General features: G+C 36.4%; 4 protein-coding genes and 1 long non-coding RNA gene across 7 annotated transcripts; 3 read left to right on the top strand and 2 right to left on the bottom strand.

Annotated features, from left to right (window-relative positions):
• The first annotated feature begins 201 nt into the window (after nucleotides 1-201).
• Nucleotides 202-2,888, top strand: LOC106366005 (NAC domain-containing protein 62-like). Of its 2 annotated transcripts, none has more exons than XM_048739414.1 (5): nucleotides 202-512; nucleotides 1,173-1,453; nucleotides 1,522-1,758; nucleotides 1,832-2,320; nucleotides 2,392-2,888. In XM_048739414.1, exons 1-5 carry the CDS (start codon nucleotides 347-349, stop codon nucleotides 2,563-2,565), a joined length of 1,347 nt encoding a protein of 448 aa, XP_048595371.1. In that variant the 5' UTR covers nucleotides 202-346; the 3' UTR covers nucleotides 2,566-2,888. The 2 variants fall into 2 exon arrangements, with proteins under 2 accessions (XP_048595371.1, XP_013660991.2); XM_013805537.3 differs by having other exon boundaries at nucleotides 210-512; nucleotides 1,829-2,320.
• A 2,540-nt stretch (nucleotides 2,889-5,428) lies between these two features.
• LOC106364065 (60S acidic ribosomal protein P1) lies at nucleotides 5,429-6,838 on the top strand. 2 transcript variants are annotated; one of them, XM_013803709.3, is made up of 3 exons: nucleotides 5,435-5,606; nucleotides 5,709-5,918; nucleotides 6,033-6,838. In XM_013803709.3, the coding sequence occupies exons 1-3, from the start codon at nucleotides 5,535-5,537 to the stop codon at nucleotides 6,084-6,086; spliced, it is 336 nt and encodes a 111-aa protein (XP_013659163.2). In that variant the 5' UTR covers nucleotides 5,435-5,534; the 3' UTR covers nucleotides 6,087-6,838. The 2 variants fall into 2 exon arrangements, with proteins under 2 accessions (XP_022546811.2, XP_013659163.2); XM_022691090.2 differs by having other exon boundaries at nucleotides 5,429-5,606; nucleotides 5,709-6,838.
• Nucleotides 6,679-8,633, bottom strand: LOC106366006 (ribosome-binding factor PSRP1, chloroplastic). The gene is made up of 5 exons (XM_013805540.3): nucleotides 8,256-8,633; nucleotides 7,573-7,716; nucleotides 7,234-7,494; nucleotides 7,059-7,167; nucleotides 6,679-6,983 (listed from the first exon to the last, which is right to left on the bottom strand). The coding sequence occupies exons 1-5, from the start codon at nucleotides 8,520-8,522 to the stop codon at nucleotides 6,853-6,855; spliced, it is 912 nt and encodes a 303-aa protein (XP_013660994.3). The 5' UTR covers nucleotides 8,523-8,633; the 3' UTR covers nucleotides 6,679-6,852.
• Nucleotides 8,634-10,160: 1,527 nt separating this feature from the next.
• LOC125577723 lies at nucleotides 10,161-13,239 on the bottom strand. The gene is made up of 2 exons (XR_007316118.1): nucleotides 11,608-13,239; nucleotides 10,161-10,371 (listed from the first exon to the last, which is right to left on the bottom strand). It is a non-coding gene; the product is annotated as an uncharacterized LOC125577723 (long non-coding RNA).
• Nucleotides 13,240-13,790: 551 nt separating this feature from the next.
• Nucleotides 13,791-16,680, top strand: LOC106366007 (two-component response regulator-like APRR5). Its single transcript, XM_013805541.3, has 6 exons — nucleotides 13,791-14,335; nucleotides 14,548-14,709; nucleotides 15,122-15,255; nucleotides 15,337-15,402; nucleotides 15,475-16,272; nucleotides 16,372-16,680. Exons 1-6 carry the CDS (start codon nucleotides 14,098-14,100, stop codon nucleotides 16,480-16,482), a joined length of 1,509 nt encoding a protein of 502 aa, XP_013660995.2. The 5' UTR covers nucleotides 13,791-14,097; the 3' UTR covers nucleotides 16,483-16,680.
• Nucleotides 16,681-16,736: the final 56 nt, after the last annotated feature.

Below are 16,736 nucleotides of genomic sequence, written 5' to 3' on the forward strand. Positions count from 1 at the left end.
GAAGAAGTAGGAGCACTCTGTTTCACGTAAATGCGGAAAGCAGTAAAATGATAGCCCCCCGTTTACATAACTTTACTAAAGTATCCCCCGTTACCCCGGGAAACTCAATTATTTACATATCTGCTCCAGGGGCAAAACCGTCAATTTGATAAATTTCTCTTTACGCGTAAGGAAAGTGGTGCTCTTTGATTTATAAAGCGAGCTGTCACCTCTTCTTCTTCTTCTTCTTCTTCTTCTTCACTTTACCAAATCGCATCGATTCTTAGGGCTTCTCAAAATTCTCGAATCTGTCTTTGAATCGTATCTCCGATCCTGATTTTGGATACTACTACTAACGAGCTCGAATATGGAAGTCTTATCGCTGGACGCACTACCGGTGGGATTCAGATTCAGTCCCACGGACGAGGAGCTAGTCCGTTACTATCTCCGTCAAAAGATCAACGGCCGTGACGACGACGTCAGAGTCATCCGTGCTGTCGATATCTGCAAGTATGAGCCCTGGGATCTACCTGGTAATATCCACTTCCTCAGATCGATTTTTAATTACTTTTAGCTCTCTGATTCACATCTATCAGCTTAGTATGTATACTCAAAGCTGATTTGGAACTTTATCAATCGTTCAGTTTGAGTATGTATTGGATGATGATGATGATGTGTTGATGATGATCTATGTTGGTAGTCTGTTTTAAGCAATTGGATAATCGAATGAAGAGTTATGTTGTTGATGATGGTGATAATGATGATTATGATGAATATTAGGCCTGGGCGTTCGGTTTTGGTTCGGTTATAGGGATATAGGAAGGTTATAGGGATATAGGAACCGTTCGGTTATCTATGAAATTCGGTTCGGGTCCGGTTCTTTTTGGTTTTGGCGGTTCCGATAACAATTATAAGAACCGACTAATATCCAATAAATTTGTGGTTCCAATTCAGTTACGGTTCCGGTTTTTCCGGTTAATTTTGGATAATTCGAGGTAAAAAACAATTTATTGGAGATTTTCGGATAGATAAATTTAAATATTTTGGATAAAAACTATTCGGGTAATTCGTTCTTTAGGATAATTTGGATAATTTAAAATACTCTATAAAAAAAATATTCGAGTATTTCGATTTTTTTGGATAGTTCGGTATATAAGTAGCAAGTTTTGAATATGATGATGATGTGGTTGCAGATCTTTCTGTGGTGAGGACAACGGACTCGGAGTGGCTCTTCTTCTGTCCGTTGGATAGGAAGTATCCGAGTGGGAGTAGGATGAATCGAGCCACCGTTGCTGGATACTGGAAAGCCACTGGGAAAGACCGGAAGGTTAAGTCAGGGAGCACTAAGATCATAGGTGTTAAGAGGACTCTCGTCTTCTACACTGGTCGTGCTCCTAAGGGGACACGAACCTGTTGGATTATGCATGAGTATCGCGCCACCGAGAAGGATCTTGATGGAACCAAGCCTGGCCAGGTTATAACAAGAATGTCTTTACTTGTGTGTTTTGAGTTTCTGATTGTTGTGTGGTTATTGGATTGCAGAACCCGTTTGTCATATGCAAGTTGTTTAAGAAGCAAGATGTTGTGAGTGAAGCATCACCAGAATGTGGAGTTGAACCAGCTGCCTCGTCTCCAACTGTTGTGGACGAGATGAGGTCTGAGGTTGAACTGTCTGAAGTGTCTTTGGCTTTCCCTACAAAAGAAGAACCAAAGCATTCTACGGATGTCTCCGGCGAGTGTCAGAGTGATATCTCTGCCCCTGAGGTTACAACCAACGAGGTAAGGATGAACAAAATTAAAGTCTTTGGATTACATTCTTTGTGAAGTTACTAACTTTGTTTCTGATCAGCAGCTTGACCATATCGATTGGAGCTCATATTTGGAGTTCGAGTCCTTAGATCACACTATGTTCTCTCCCTTGCACTCTCAGGTGCAATCTGAGCTCGGTTCCGCTTTCAATGGTTTTCAGTATGGGTCAACCGAACCGTTCAGGAACCAGAATGATCCCCACATTCAGACGCAATACGGTTCGAACGACCCCGACCAATATATGTTCGACCTCTTGGATTCGACTTTCCAGATTCCTTATGAGTTGCCGGAGATGAAACATCTAGCGCAACCGGTGCCAGAACAGATTCTGTATGAACCGCAGAGTCTTGTCAACACGAGCAACAAGATCAATAACGATGTATCTGAAACAGGAATCAAGATTAGGACACGAAGGGCACAGGCCCAGGGTTGTGCTGAACAGTTTGTAATGCAGGGCAATGCCTCAAGAAGGTTGCGTCTTCAGGTTAACCATAACAGTCCCAAGCCAGACACTGACAGTATCAAGAAAGAGGTGAGAAGAGGTTTAAATGAGAACCTTTCATATGCCTTTACTATTTTCTAACCTTGATAAAATGCGTACAGGTCAAGGAGACAACGAAGGGATGTGGAAGTTTCATGAGATCAAAGAGCAGTAGTGAGTTCATACTCAAGAAGGTTGCAGCTATGGGATGTTCATACAGAGGGATTCTCAAAGCTGGCGTTGTAGCGGTTGTGTTTGCCATGTCGGTTTGCAGTCTAACCGGTCAATTCCGTTGAGAGCTTATACTTGTTGGTCAATAACAATCAAAGAAGGAAGGGGTTGACAGCGCTTGTTTGTGTGTGAGGATTGGCCCTGGTTTACACATAATCATGGCCGGTTTAGTAGGGTAGTAGTTAACTTGTACTGCTTATAGTTCTGTTTGTATGTTTTAGATGTAAGAGAGAATCTTAAAGCTGGTAGAGTTTTTATGCCCCTGACCATATACGTCGCGAGATGTCTCCATCAATACCAAATAGTCATGTTGTAAGAATTTGTAGTTTGTGATCTCTAAACGCATGTTGAATCCTTTTTAACATAAAGAGACGCATGTTGAATCCTATTTTTAACATTTTATAGTGCATGTTGAATCATATATATATCTGATCGATATGGTATAAGTAGTGTACATGATCACTTTGTTTATGGATTTTGCTCACGTCCCTATTGCATCACTATCTTTTCATAATGACGTTATATATTCATTTCTCCACTTTTACTCTAAAGCATGCAACGTAGTTCATAACCAAACCCAGATTCCTCCCGCAACAGTCTTCAGAGACATCAATCGACAAGTAATTAACACCATTCATGCTCGGAAGAATCGCAAACGTTTTAGAGAAATGTTGAGTCTTTGGATCCGATATTACTCCTAGAGTCCTAGTCGAGGCTTACTGTAATCTTCTGTCATTTCCACTAGTGACATGTATTTTACCTCTTGTTTTTTTGCTAAGGAGCTTTAATTTATAGGTAGCTTTTGTAAACCTTTCTTCATTTTAATGAAAAATTAATATGTTTAGCAAAAAAAGAAGCATGCAACGTGGTTTCCCACTCTAATAATACTTTCCAACCATGCCAAAAGTTCTTACAAATTTTTCAATCCACAAATATTATTTTAGCATTTCTTTTTCAAAATTTGTTGTGCACCCATCTGCTATCCATCCACAAAATTTGTTTGCTATTTATTGTAAAATATGGAGCACATTGTTTAGTAATGACTTTACTACTGATTCGATTGTAATAGTATTGAGAATACAATTGACCTAACTTGTGGGTAAAGGATTTTGATGCTTCTTCTAAATGGAAATAAATCAAATAAACAAATCCGATTTAAAAACGAATAAAATTAAAGATGTATGTTAGTTATTTCAAAAACCTAACTAAAAACTGATTTTAACAAACAATATCAAGATGCTGAATTTTTAATGTCACTATTCGTCCATACGTAGATCAAGATCACCCACATTCTATGTCTATAAAACTACCAACCTCGGACCATCTTGCTAGTATCTAAACAACACGATTGTGTAAGTGTTACAGGTTCGAACTTCGGACACCTGCTTTTATATGTTTTTTTTTCTTTTCTTTTTGCACATTAACCAAATCATTCTCAGCAAAACACACTTACTAACACACGTTTAAATGGAAAATAGCCACTTTTGTGAATGTCAACAGGAAAATATTCTAAATTTGTTTTGAGAATTTATTTTGAAAAAAAAAAATACTGATAAGATTTCCATTTAATAAACCGAGTAAAAATAGAAATTTGGCTAATGGAAAAAAGGAAATTAACAAATCTATACTATTAAAGCAGGATCATATTGTCATAATTACCTTAGGGGCATGTTTCCTTCACTAACATTGCATGTTTCATTAAGGGCAATTAAGTAATATTAATAACAAATCTATATTGGGTCATTATTTTTGGATCCAGCCCAAATCAAATCTCTTTTGGGCCATTTGGACCTATTAAAAAATCAGATTCAATTCTCACTTTTTTTTTTCCTTTGGGCCATTGAGTCCAAGTTCAAATAATTTTTTTTCAACTATTCTTAATTATTATTTTTTTCTTTTCTTAATATAATTTAAGCATTCATAAAAATAATTGAATTTTTTTACTGAAAAGTATAAATATTTATTAAAAGTATTTAATTTTTTAATTAAAATATTAACCCCATAATAAAATTAATTTATCAGAGTTATACCAACTTAATTCATTAAAAAAATAAACTTTAATTTTTTTTAACATAAATAGTCATTTAAAATGAAATACGATAAATAAAGATAAAAATTTTAAGTCTTTTATAAAATAAAACACAAATATATGAAAATGTGATATTTACTAAATATTTGTCAATTGAAAAAAAAAACAAAAATAAACCCGCGCTTTGAAAGCGCGGGTCAAAATCTAGTTAACTTATTATAACTCATGAAAAATAAGTTACAATATGCATTAGTTTTATATACTGAATGATCTAACCTAATTTCCTAAGCTAATATAAAATAATATATAGATAAATGTAAACTTTATATTTTTCTTGGTCTCCAGATTTTTCTAGATTCGTTTCGATCTTCTATATCTTTATTTATATTTGGATTTTCCATAATCTTGATATGGTCGACCTCATCGATTTCCCAACAGAAATATGAATTTAAATGTAAATACTTACTTGTCTTTCTTGTCTCACTGCTTTTACGTTAGCTCCCCGCTGGTCGCGGAAGGATTGGCATTGCGCGAAGCCTTAATCTGCTGCATCACCAAGGGAATCCGGGCTGTGCGCTGCAGTTCTGACTCGCTTCAACTCGTACGGGCCCTAAATGAGGATTCTCCCATCGCTGAGATTTACGGCATCACCTCCGACATTCGAAATCTAATTTTAGCTTTTGATTTTGTGTCTTTTGTTTGGATTCAACGCTCTGAAAACAAGGCTGCTGATGCTCTTGCAAAGCAGGCCTTGGTAGATGCAACCTTTGTAGCATCTCCTCTGAACCTTGTCGTCTAAGTCTTCTAATTAAAAGTAGTGTTCCAAAAAAAAAATGTAAATACTTACTAAAAAAGGAAAAAAGTACTCTTAGGTGTCAGATTTTTTTTGTTTCACAAAAGCCTAAACTCCTACGTATAAATAGGGACGTCCTTGAAACTTAAAAAGACCACCAATAATTAGAACAATACAGAGCAAAAACAACAAGTGTTTAAAGGTAAGTGAGAATGTCCAACACCAGTGAGCTCGCCTGCACTTACGCCGCTCTAATCCTCCACGACGATGGAATTGAAATCACCGTTAGTTTTCTTCTCTCTTTCTCAACATGTTTTAGCTTATAGCCTCTACGATCTTCTCTCTTACATATATACTAATACTATAATATGTGAATGTTTATTCAGGCTGAGAAGATAGCAAAACTAGTGAAAGCAGCCAACGTGAACGTTGAATCATACTGGCCTAGCCTCTTTGCTAAGCTGTGTCAGAAGAAGAACATTGATGATCTCATCATGAATGTTGGAGCTAGTGGTGATGCAGCTGCTCCGGTTGCTACCAACGTTCCTGCTGCTGCACAAGCTGTCCCAGCAGCTGAGGAGACAAAGAAGAAGAAGGTATATATATTTATTGTCTGTCTCAGGACACAGTTACAATTATTGAATACAAACCTAACTATATAATATGCTTATAATGAAAACTAATCGAATGTAATTGTTTTGTGATTTTAGGAGGAGGTGAAGGAAGAAAGTGAAGATGACATGGTCTTCGGATTGTTTGACTAGAAGCCCTTCTTCTTTTTGTTGAAATATCTTTTTTTTTCTTTTCGGTGTAAGATAAATCTTTGTCTTGTTGCTTTTTTTTGGAACAACTTTGTCTTGTTGCTTTGAGAAGCTTTTTTTTTTTGTTGTTAAATCCTCAAACTTTATATTCAACATAATACATTATTAATACTTTTTGCTAATCAGTTTTAGTTAGAGAATTAAAACCTATATCTTATCTATAAGAAATAAATTAAAATTTTGGTCAATTAATTTGTTTTTCTGAACACATGATAAATCATCTAACATCATCTCCAAACTGCATCTATTTTTCTTTAATAATTAAAAAAACTCTAAAATAGATATAATTTCTCTTAAATATGATTTTTTAAATAGATGAATGCAATATTTTTATTTACAGATAAATGGTAATAAAATTATGTAACATTCTTGGCTTATGAAAATGTATTTTGCTTTTTTAACATTCTTGTGCATTCATTTTTTATAATAGATGAATGCAAAATGTATTTTGCTATCATCTGATCTATAGAGAGAATCAAGATAGTAACTTCTTTTTCAGTTTCTTTTACCTCAAAAACAGAGTAAAACAGAACCATTTAAAAAAGAGTTGTTTAGCCTTTTATTAATATGTACATTGTTTCCTGAACCATAACAGATTCAATTCCTTTCACTGTTTTTTTCTTCTCAAAGAACCCTTACCTCCTATACAGACAACAAACTGCAAGGAGAGAAGTAAGATCAGTTTTGGTTTTGAAACAAACACACAAGTCTACTCAGCAAAGGAGTGTTCATTCAATTGCTCGGTTGAAAGCGGCTCAACTTTCTCAGCCTTGCCATCTTTCTTAGGGATTATCAGACCGTACCCTCCTTCTCTTCTCTTGTACACTATGTTTATCTCACCTACCAAACCAAAAACCATAACCAAAATTGTAAGTCTTCCTTGCATTCCACGCAACCAATCATATAAATGCATACCGGTTTCTTCATTCTGGAAGCCGTAGAAATCGTGAGCTACTAACTCCAGCTGCTCCACTGCCTCGGAGACAGTCAATGGTGGCATCTCAAAGTACTTGGTACGCACAATCTGTTGAACAAACATGAGTAAAACATTATCAAAGAATCAGTTATTGAACATCAGTATGGGACCAACCTCTTTGATCAAATCATCCTCTTCTCCTCTTGGTGTAGACTCAGCAACGTCCTCAACATCCTCCACAACGGGCTCAATCACTGGATCTCTCACCTGCGATCTGTTAAAGCCTTTCATGTGTCTTCCATGGTCAGAGTCCTTCTCCTTGATCTTCCTCAGCTTCCTCTGAATTATCGTTGATACCAAGTCGATACAAGCGTATACAGTCTCAGCATCTTCCTCACCGCGCACAACACCATGCTTCTTTGTAAACAATGTTACCTATAGAGTACCAATAACAATTAATTTACAAAAAAAAACATAAAAACACAGGTGCTTCGTTATTATCAAAAACATTACCTCGCATCTACGGATCTTAGGTCCTTTACCAAACTCTCCACCTCGGACAGAGAGTCTCACATCAACTTCTCTGACGAGATGACTGTGTTTCTGAACAGCTTTCCCTACTTTATCCTCAACGTGCTGCTTGATTGCCTCTGATAACTATCACCCCAATGTCATAATTAATCAAATGACTGAAGACAACCCTCTAGTAATCGAAAGTTCAAAACTTTTCTAGTAAATAAATCGAAAGTTCCAAACTTTTTCTAGTAACCAATGCTCAAATAATCAAAAGTTCCAAACATTTTCTAGTAATCAAATTCTCAATTATCCAAATTTCCATAGTTTTTCTAGTAACTAATACTCAAATCATCGAAAGTTCCAAACTTTTCTAGTAACCCATTCTCAAATAATCAAAAGTTCCAAACTTTAGTAACCAATTCTCAAATAATCGAAAGTTCAAAACTTTTCTACTACTAACCAATGCTCAAATAATCAAAAAGTTCCAAACTTTTCTAGTAACCAATCCTCAAATAATCAAAAGTTCCAAACTTTTTCTAGTAACCAATTTTCAAATAATCAAAAGTTTCAAACTTTTTCTAGTAACCAATCCTCAAATAATCGAAAGTTCCAACCTTTTCTAGTAACCAAGTCTCAGTAATCCAAACCCACAACAAAATTTACATTTTTTTCGTTCAAACCTCGAGGTTTTTGCCTTGGATGATCAGCTTGACGGAAGCGAGAGGACCGTCCCACGACATTTTCGCTGTTAACGAGCTTCTCCGACCAGTTGAGGGTAGGCGAACATGGTAAGTGATACGGCCGAGGAAGCCTGACCGGAGAGTCTTGGAATCAGAGCGTCTCCCCGCCATTGAGACCACCGTGGAAGAAGATGAGCATGGTGGAGAAGAGATTGAGACGTTGCAGTGGTGAAACTTGGTCTGAGAGAACCCTAAGAGTGTCGTCATTTGATTTTGAGAGAGAGAGATTCTTTGTGAAGTGAAGTGAGAGTGAAGACTTTGAAGTGGGAAGATTGGTCTTAAGGATATGTTTTTTTGGATAAGGTGAAAAAATGGATAAGGACGCTGACGTATGCAAACGAGAATGTTATATTTATCAAGTGAACGCTTCTTCTTTCTATTTATCTACATTGATTCCTCCTATATTCAGATGTGTAATCGCAATCCACTTCTTTTGGTGTTTAGTGTCATTATGATTTTAATTGGCATTTTTTGTTCCATTTGATAATTATACGAATTAAAAAATGTTTTTGAAAAAAGAAGAAGTTATAGTGTAAAATAAATACTAGCACCCGCAATGGGAATCCTTAAGGGGGAGTTCTTAGGGAAAAAAATAATTAAATAATCGATAGACCCCACCAAAAGCTAAGGATTCAATCCTTAAAATTCCTAAATAAGGATTCTTTCTTAGTGAATCCTTGCACTATTTGCGGGTCCCGACGATATGTGGCGATCCGCGATTGGTTGATATTTAGTTTTTTTATCTAAAAAGAAAAAATAAATAATAATACTTAAAAAATCAAAATACAACTCCCTTTAGAGTAACACCATTGCGGGTGCTCTAAAAGGAGAGTATTAGACCGGAGATTTTAGAGAGTTTTGGATTGTTTTTAATTTTGATGGGATTTAGATGAATTTTAAAATTTGATTGATTTTAGTTAAAACTTAAAAATTAAAATAAAATCTTTAGATGATTTGGTAAAAAAAATTTTAAAAAAATTTAAAGTTATTTAGGTGATTTGTTATGAGTCTTTATATCAATTTATTATTTTTTGCTACACACATATCTTAATAATCAAACTTATGACGTATCACATGACTTTATATTGCAAGATTTTAGTTACCTGTAAAAATTTAATCTTAAACAGCTAACTTGAGTGCATATTTATTAGCTTTTTCGTGTTGTGCCTGCAAAGGGAAACAATGGAGAATCAAAACTACAAACACATTGTGGAAGCGAGGTAGTCAAAAGAATTTTCTTTTGTGTTCTTGGGTTCTGAAACCAAAACTGATCCGTCTTAGAGCTAAACTCGATTTTCTATTAAGTTGCATCCTCTGTTTTTTATCTGGATGTTGACATCCATCGAAAGCTCTACAAACAAAAACAATACCATAAGAGAATATGTTAGATATAGATTCAGCTGTTGTAAAAGCTTAAACATGTTATAGAAGCTGGATAATTCTTTTATTTTTGTGTAAATACAAAAGAAAACAGTAGCACTTGATGTAAAAAAGGCTTTTGCTTGAATAAATTTTTACATTTATTAAAAAAAAAAAGCTTAAACATGTTATCGAATTATTTGACGGATTTTTTTTATTTCTTGAACCGTGACGTGACGATGATGACGTCATCCTTTAAAAAAAATTGTAAAACAAATCCTTTCAATTTTAATAAAATCAACAATCATGAGTTAATTTGATTACATAATAAAATTCTCCTTGTCAGTTTAGGCAAAAGGCTTCAAGACTCAGTTTAAGTTGTATCGGCTCCAACTACTTAAGTGATCAATCATATTGAGAGATTTGATTGATTTATGGTTCAGTATATGTTCCCTTTATTTTGTAAAAGCTTTTAAAAATACTGTATGACGTTTGTCACAGCTTGTAATGTTTCGTATAATAAAAAAAAAAAAAATTCTCCATGGGCTAAGTAGAGTCTACTACATAATAAAATCATTCGAATTTAAATACAACTACACAAGGTTGCATGAATTCGAAGCCGTGACCACACACTCCAATTTGCTGAGCATCTTACGTCTCCCTTTCAACTTGTTGAGCTCCTTTGGTTGAATGGGATCTGTAAAGATGAGTGGACAACTGTTATGTTTTGTCCGAAGTAAGTTCGGAATCCAGTGAATCCACTAGAGAAAAGGAGTACAAACGATGAAAATGTTGAAAGTCCGAAGAGAAGTTGCTTAAGAAGCCTTTTAATAAAACGCAATAGTCATCACATAATCTATTACTCAAGGAGTCTCAAACACTTGGATGCTTGTTAATATAGCTCAAACATAATGGAGTTACAAATATAATATCCATAACTGCAAACGATAACTCACCAACTTAACAGTAGACGGATATGCAACAACTTCTGGCAACTACCTTAAATCTGAGCTCAGACGAGCTTAAAAGAAGATGCCACATGATATTGCTCAATTGTCACTTTTAATGATATTTCAGTGAAATATAATCTCATCCACATATCTAGACATCTTCGGTTTTCAATCACCGCACATCACTAGTTCTCAAATGTTACATTGTTATACTACTCTCTCATATGGGACATCGAAACTTTGGGCATATCTCTTTAACTCTCTTTTTTTTTTGCTATAAGATTTCTTTAACTCTTTCTAATTCTATAATTTTATAACTACACTTCTACGCCTTTCAAAACTATTCTTCTATTGCAAATGAATATTATCACACTAATAACAGAAACCAGGTGATGTTGGCCCTAAAATGGAAAACCCTAAAAACATCGGTCTAACATTGTTCTTACATAGGTTAGCTAATTGGTTTGCAGATCTTTTATCAACCGTAATATCGCTATCCCCCATCTACTTAAAATCATTGGTCACACTTTTTTATCGCTTGGTCTAGATTGTCACAAGTGGATGTTTGAACAACATTAATATCTTATTAGTTTATAAATGACCAGCCAATAACCATATGATACGACTTAGAAATATCTAAACCAGCCTAAAAGAAAAGGAGAAACTTATCTTATAGGCTTTAAAGAAACGAAAAAGATATATCAAAGTTTTGTTTACACACAAAAAAAAAAGAGAACGATGAAAAATATCACAGACAAAAAGAAAAGTATCTGTTTGAAAAAGGATGGAGCGTGTTCGTGTAAGTTTTTTTTTTTTGGTGTAAATGTTAAATTTTATACCAATTTTTAACTTTTTGACAGAAGTTACAAAAAAACTAGTAGCAGAAACATTTAAAAACTAAACAGCAGTGAAAAAACTAAAAATGTAAAACGAAACAGTTGATGAGGAAACCATAGAAAGAAGCAAAACGAGATTGCCATCACCTCGCCCTTTGTCTTGAAAAGCTATGAACCAAAGAGTTGGAATCGCATTGGTGGGCTTCTAAGTCGCCGCGAGCTACAGAGATGGTCAGTCCTCAAAACCACTCCGCTCCTACAGCTTCATCGAGAGCACACCTCAACTATCCTGCAAAATCAGTGCACACAACATCGACCCTTTATGAAGACTCAAACGGATGCATTCGGAGAAGACGACCCATCCCAATCGAAACTGGAGGCTGAGGATAAAGGAGCAGCGGAATGCCTCAGCTGATCGGATCTAGCCTAAGCCTGTGCCGCACGGATAGCGACTCCGCACAGCCAGACGAGAAGACAACTCATCCATCGAGACCCTCCACTTGAGAAAGAATTGCTGCTCCCCAAGACGCCAGTTGAAAAAAAATGTCGTTCTACGTCAAGAACTCCTGGAAGTTTACACAACACCAGCTGTTGCTCTTATTCGGAAAGGACAGGAGAGGTTCAGAGCGCCACACTGTCGAGCATGCGAAGAAGTCAGAGCATCCTCCAGTCTACGAGATACCACAAAGGAGACAGGTGACATCCACAAACAAGAAGATTATAACGCGCCGCCACAAGCTCTCCTAGTGCACCGAGAGAGAGCTTCACGCGCCTCCACCACCAGATAGAGAACTCCAACCCCGCAGCCATCAGGCGAAATAGAAAGACACCAGCACACCACTGCCAGCTTTCTCCACCACACTGAACCAGAGGCCCAGATCTGAATCGGAATCTACAGCAGAAACTAGCCACTTTCCCTGAAACTCCGACCCTGAACTGAAACCATCGACAGACCCATTCCCACCCCATCCGAGATCTACTCTATCGCTCGCAAAACTGTCCAAAAGGAACCGATTTCGTCTGAAAGCCACCAGAGAACAGAGAACAGAGACGCAGTCCCCAAACGATTTCGTCTGTTCGTGTAAGTTAGGTCCAAATATCGTTAGATTTTTATTCCTTAACCAAAAGTCATTACTCACTCCATCCACCACACTTCACTCGCTGCGTTATCGTCCAACCAAAGGCATAGCACTTTATTATGTGATAATTTTGTTACAAAAAAAAATCAAAACTAAACTGGTGGTTTAAGGAATGTCAGTGGAGATAGAGCAAGTATTGTTTTATCAACCAGACGCACGGCGAGTAAAGAGATGGAAACAATCAGATATTTTGGCTCTGATAGCAACCATCAATGGTGAAAGGTTGTGTCAGATTACCACCATACACGTGTCTTATTCTTATCCACCAAGACCACTAGGTCTAAACAAGTGTTCGTTGCCTTTATTCCTCCTAAAATATCTAGCCGCGGAAATAACTTTAGAACTCCTCACGTGGTCCCTACATTTACATGCGTTTTTTTTTAAACAATCAGAGACCACAGCAACCGGAAAAAAACAAAATGCTGATAAATTTAGTTTTTTTTTTCACTAATATAATTTGTTTTTGTCACATGATGATTAGTATCTTTCTATTTTAAATGATGTTTTGATTCAAACACAAAAATTAATACATACATTTTTATCTAAAATATCATTAGAAATATAATCTAAATTAAACTAATTCGACTAATATTAAAAGAATTATAAAATATTATTGGTCACACAATTTTTAATAAAATTAAAATTAATATATAATATTAAAATATCATATATTTTGAAACATCAAAATTCTTCGAACATCATGTATTTTAGAATGGATGAAATATTTTATTAATAATTCTGTATAATTTGTTCACATGCCCATTAAAAGTATCATTTCTGAAATATTAGAAATAAATCAACTCATATCCAATACAAATAAAAAAATATTTTAGAAAAGTAAATGCATAAGATATTTGTTTGCCACTTGCATTAGATATTTTCTTAACATGATTTTATCCTAAAAGTCACAAGTGGGGGTTTTTTATGAGCCTATTTGATCACCAAAACATGTGATTACTGATTTACTGCATAAGAATACCAGTAGTTGTTTGGCAATAATAAGCATTTTGTCAAGTTAATCATAAGCATAAGTGAAATCTTCAATGCTCAACGATCTATTAATTAAGCTAATAAAATAAGCTTAATTCAGTAACATTTCAACATAAATGAATACAGACGAATCAATATATTGCAATAAATATTTTGGATTATGCATAAATCAAAATCCAACTTTAAACATGAACCACGGAGTAATCAACGCCCTAGCCACCACACCTATTAAAAATGTTATTCGGTGTATTAGATCTCTTTGTCTCGTACAGTATTTGCTGATGTGGCATACGTAGTCCACGTCAGCTAACTCTACTAGATATTTTTCGTATCCTTTTACTAGCTTCGTAACCGTTGGATCACGATCGGTTGTCCGCGCTACTCTAATCTCAGCCGTTGAAACATTCAACAGAGCATAAATTTGTTTCCCTCTTTTTATCTTTCCCCCTTCCAACTATCTCTTTCTTATTCTTTCTGGAACTTCAATCTGATTTGGTTTGACTGTGAGATGCGAGAAATGAGCGACGAAGTTGTTGAGGTGACGGTGGTGGAGAAAGCAGCTGAGGCTGCCGGAGGGAAGTCAGCTCGGCGGAGAGTGCGGAGGAAAGACGCCGCAGAGGGCAGCGATGGTTTGGTGAAGTGGGAGAGGTTTCTCCCGAAAATGGCGCTAAGGGTTTTGCTCGTAGAAGCAGACGATTCCACCAGACAGATTATTTCTGGTCTCCTCAGGAAATGCAGTTACAGAGGTCAGTTGGCTTCTGTCTGAACCTTGACTGTTTTGTCGGAATCTATGTTGTCTGAAAATTTGTAACTGTAAAACTGATTAGAATGTGAAAGTCTTTTCCTTTTAATCGCAGATTAGTTTAGTTTTTTTTTTCTCCAATAAGAATGTTTCCTTTTAGTCTCAGCTTAATGTATTAATGTGGTTGGTTTTGTGTACTATCTTGTGTCTTCACAGTTGCTGCTGTACCTGATGGCTTGAAAGCTTGGGAGGTGCTAAAAGGAAACCCCGAGAGCGTCGATCTGATACTCACAGAGGTTGATCTTCCTTCAATATCTGGATACGCTCTTCTTACACTTATCATGGAGCATGACATCTGCAAGAACATCCCTATCATAAGTATGTGTACATTTATATAGCTCCTGCTTCCGTTTTCCATCATTTTGAAATGATTTAATTTTTACATATATTACATAAGTTATTTTATATTTTGACTTTTAATTATAAAATTAATAAAAGAAATTAAACAGATTTGTGGATTTTTATTAATTTTATTGCTTAATTTAACAGAACTAAACTTATTTAAATCAATTTCAACTGATTTTAACCAATTTTATAACGATTTAAACCGATTGAAGACTTCTTCTTCAATTTAAGAGTTTAAATCGATTTCAACCGATTTATAACGGTTTGAACCAATTGAAGATATATGAATCGGATTTTAAGAAAATTGATTACCGCCTAGTGCCTAGACCGGTTTTTAGAACCATGATTTCAGCTCATTATATTGTTCTTGTATTGTTTGTTTCAGTGATGTCGACACATGACTCAGTGAATACTGTGTACAAGTGCATGTTGAAAGGTGCTGCTGACTATCTTGTTAAGCCGTTGAGGAGGAATGAGCTGAGAAACCTCTGGCAACATGTTTGGAGAAGACGACAAAGTGTATGTTCCATTCAAATATCTTTAACCTTTTTTGTGTCTCCCTGTGCAATCTATAATTGAGTTCTTGAATCTTCTTGGCAGACACTTGCTCCTGGTAGCTTTCAACTTGATGAGAATCTCGGCCACCAAAAGCCTGAGGGTGCTCAGGTTAGATTCTCTTCACAAGTGTAGTTTGATTCTGTTCCTTGGTGTTTGTTTCTAAAACTTTTGTTGTTGTAGAGCTCATTTACAAGACCAGAGATGGAAGGAGAGAACGCAGACGTGGAGAAAGACTCATCTAAAGAAGCCATTGACTTCATTGGAGCTTCGTTTACAAGAAACGGACAACGCAACAGAGAAGAAAGTGTTTCCAAATACGAATCTCGGATAGGGCTTGATCTCTCCCTGAGAAGACCCTCTCTTCATCCTTCTAGTGGCTCTGCCTTCACAAGGTACGTTCACAAGCCGCTGCAGACACAGTGCTCCGTCTCTCCCTTGGTTTCCGACGAGAGAAAGAATGTTGCGGCAAGTGAAGATGATAACATTGTGGTAACCAATCAATACAAATCATCTGAACCGCCTCCAAGTGCTCCGAGAAGAAACGAGGCCAGCTTTTACTATAGTGCTGACTCACCTGGTCCACCTTCTTGGCCAGGACAAGGTTCTTACCCAACCACAGTTCCCATCAAGAGTATACAGTTCGCAGGTCCTAACACAGCTCCTGCTTCAAGCCCTAGTTCAGTTACCCCGCATGAGTACAGTTCCATGTTTCACCCATTCAACGGTAATAAACCCGAGGGTTTGCAAGAGCAGGATGTAGAGGAGAGAAGACACGTCTCTTCTGCAACCGAACATAGCACAATAGGGAACCACTGCACTACCAGCTACATTGATTATCATCATCAGGATCAGCAGCTTGTGGAGAAGAAGAATGAAGAAGGGTACTCGTCCTCTGTAGGGAAGACTCAGCAATCTCTTAGGGAAGCTGCTTTAAACAAGTTTCGGATGAAGCGCAAGGACAGGTGTTTTGATAAAAAGGTGATGTTTCAAACTCATGACCCCACACACACATAAGGGCTTTGTTAAGAGGGATGGTTCTAACGGTTTTTAAAACCTTTTGTAATGACTTCTGCATAGGTTCGTTATGAGAGCAGGAAGAAACTGGCAGAGCAACGGCCGAGAATTAAAGGGCAGTTCGTTCGTCAAGTCCAGTCCACTGAGACATCAACACAAGCAGCTCCACAATGATCCAGCAACTTGATAGATATTTATTAGTATATATCAACATAACAAGTTCAATTTTGTACCAACTAGGGGACTTTTATTTTCTCCCATTCAGGAGCTGCTCTTGTGCTAACTCTCCACCAACGTAGTTGGTGAGACTTTTGTGTATACATTGTGGCATTCAGCTTTGGAGCTTAGTTGTGGAGTTTAGTTAGTAATCTACTTTAGATATGTAATAACATATGGTGGTGACAGTGTGTATACAGCTATGTTGTTGA

This window comes from Brassica napus, chromosome A9 (genome assembly GCF_020379485.1).
Source record: "Brassica napus cultivar Da-Ae chromosome A9, Da-Ae, whole genome shotgun sequence".
Taxonomy (NCBI): Eukaryota; Viridiplantae; Streptophyta; class Magnoliopsida; order Brassicales; family Brassicaceae; genus Brassica; species Brassica napus.

Excerpts from the sequence above, each read along its gene's own strand:
- LOC106366005 (XM_013805537.3), top strand. The coding sequence starts at position 347 with ATGGAAGTCTTATCGCTGGACGCACTACCGGTGGGATTCAGATTCAGT. Across the intron at positions 513-1,172 it reads TGAGCCCTGGGATCTACCTG|ATCTTTCTGTGGTGAGGACA; the intron begins GTAATATCCACT and ends ATGTGGTTGCAG. Across the intron at positions 1,454-1,521 it reads ATGGAACCAAGCCTGGCCAG|AACCCGTTTGTCATATGCAA; the intron begins GTTATAACAAGA and ends ATTGGATTGCAG.
- LOC106364065 (XM_022691090.2), top strand. The coding sequence starts at position 5,535 with ATGTCCAACACCAGTGAGCTCGCCTGCACTTACGCCGCTCTAATCCTC. Across the intron at positions 5,607-5,708 it reads ACGATGGAATTGAAATCACC|GCTGAGAAGATAGCAAAACT; the intron begins GTTAGTTTTCTT and ends ATGTTTATTCAG.
- LOC106366006 (XM_013805540.3), bottom strand. The coding sequence starts at position 8,522 with ATGACGACACTCTTAGGGTTCTCTCAGACCAAGTTTCACCACTGCAAC. Across the intron at positions 7,717-8,255 it reads TCCAAGGCAAAAACCTCGAG|TTATCAGAGGCAATCAAGCA; the intron begins GTTTGAACGAAA and ends TTGGGGTGATAG. Across the intron at positions 7,168-7,233 it reads AGGATGATTTGATCAAAGAG|ATTGTGCGTACCAAGTACTT; the intron begins GTTGGTCCCATA and ends TTTGTTCAACAG.
- LOC106366007 (XM_013805541.3), top strand. The coding sequence starts at position 14,098 with ATGCGAGAAATGAGCGACGAAGTTGTTGAGGTGACGGTGGTGGAGAAA. Across the intron at positions 14,336-14,547 it reads CAGGAAATGCAGTTACAGAG|TTGCTGCTGTACCTGATGGC; the intron begins GTCAGTTGGCTT and ends GTGTCTTCACAG. Across the intron at positions 16,273-16,371 it reads ACAGGTGTTTTGATAAAAAG|GTTCGTTATGAGAGCAGGAA; the intron begins GTGATGTTTCAA and ends ACTTCTGCATAG.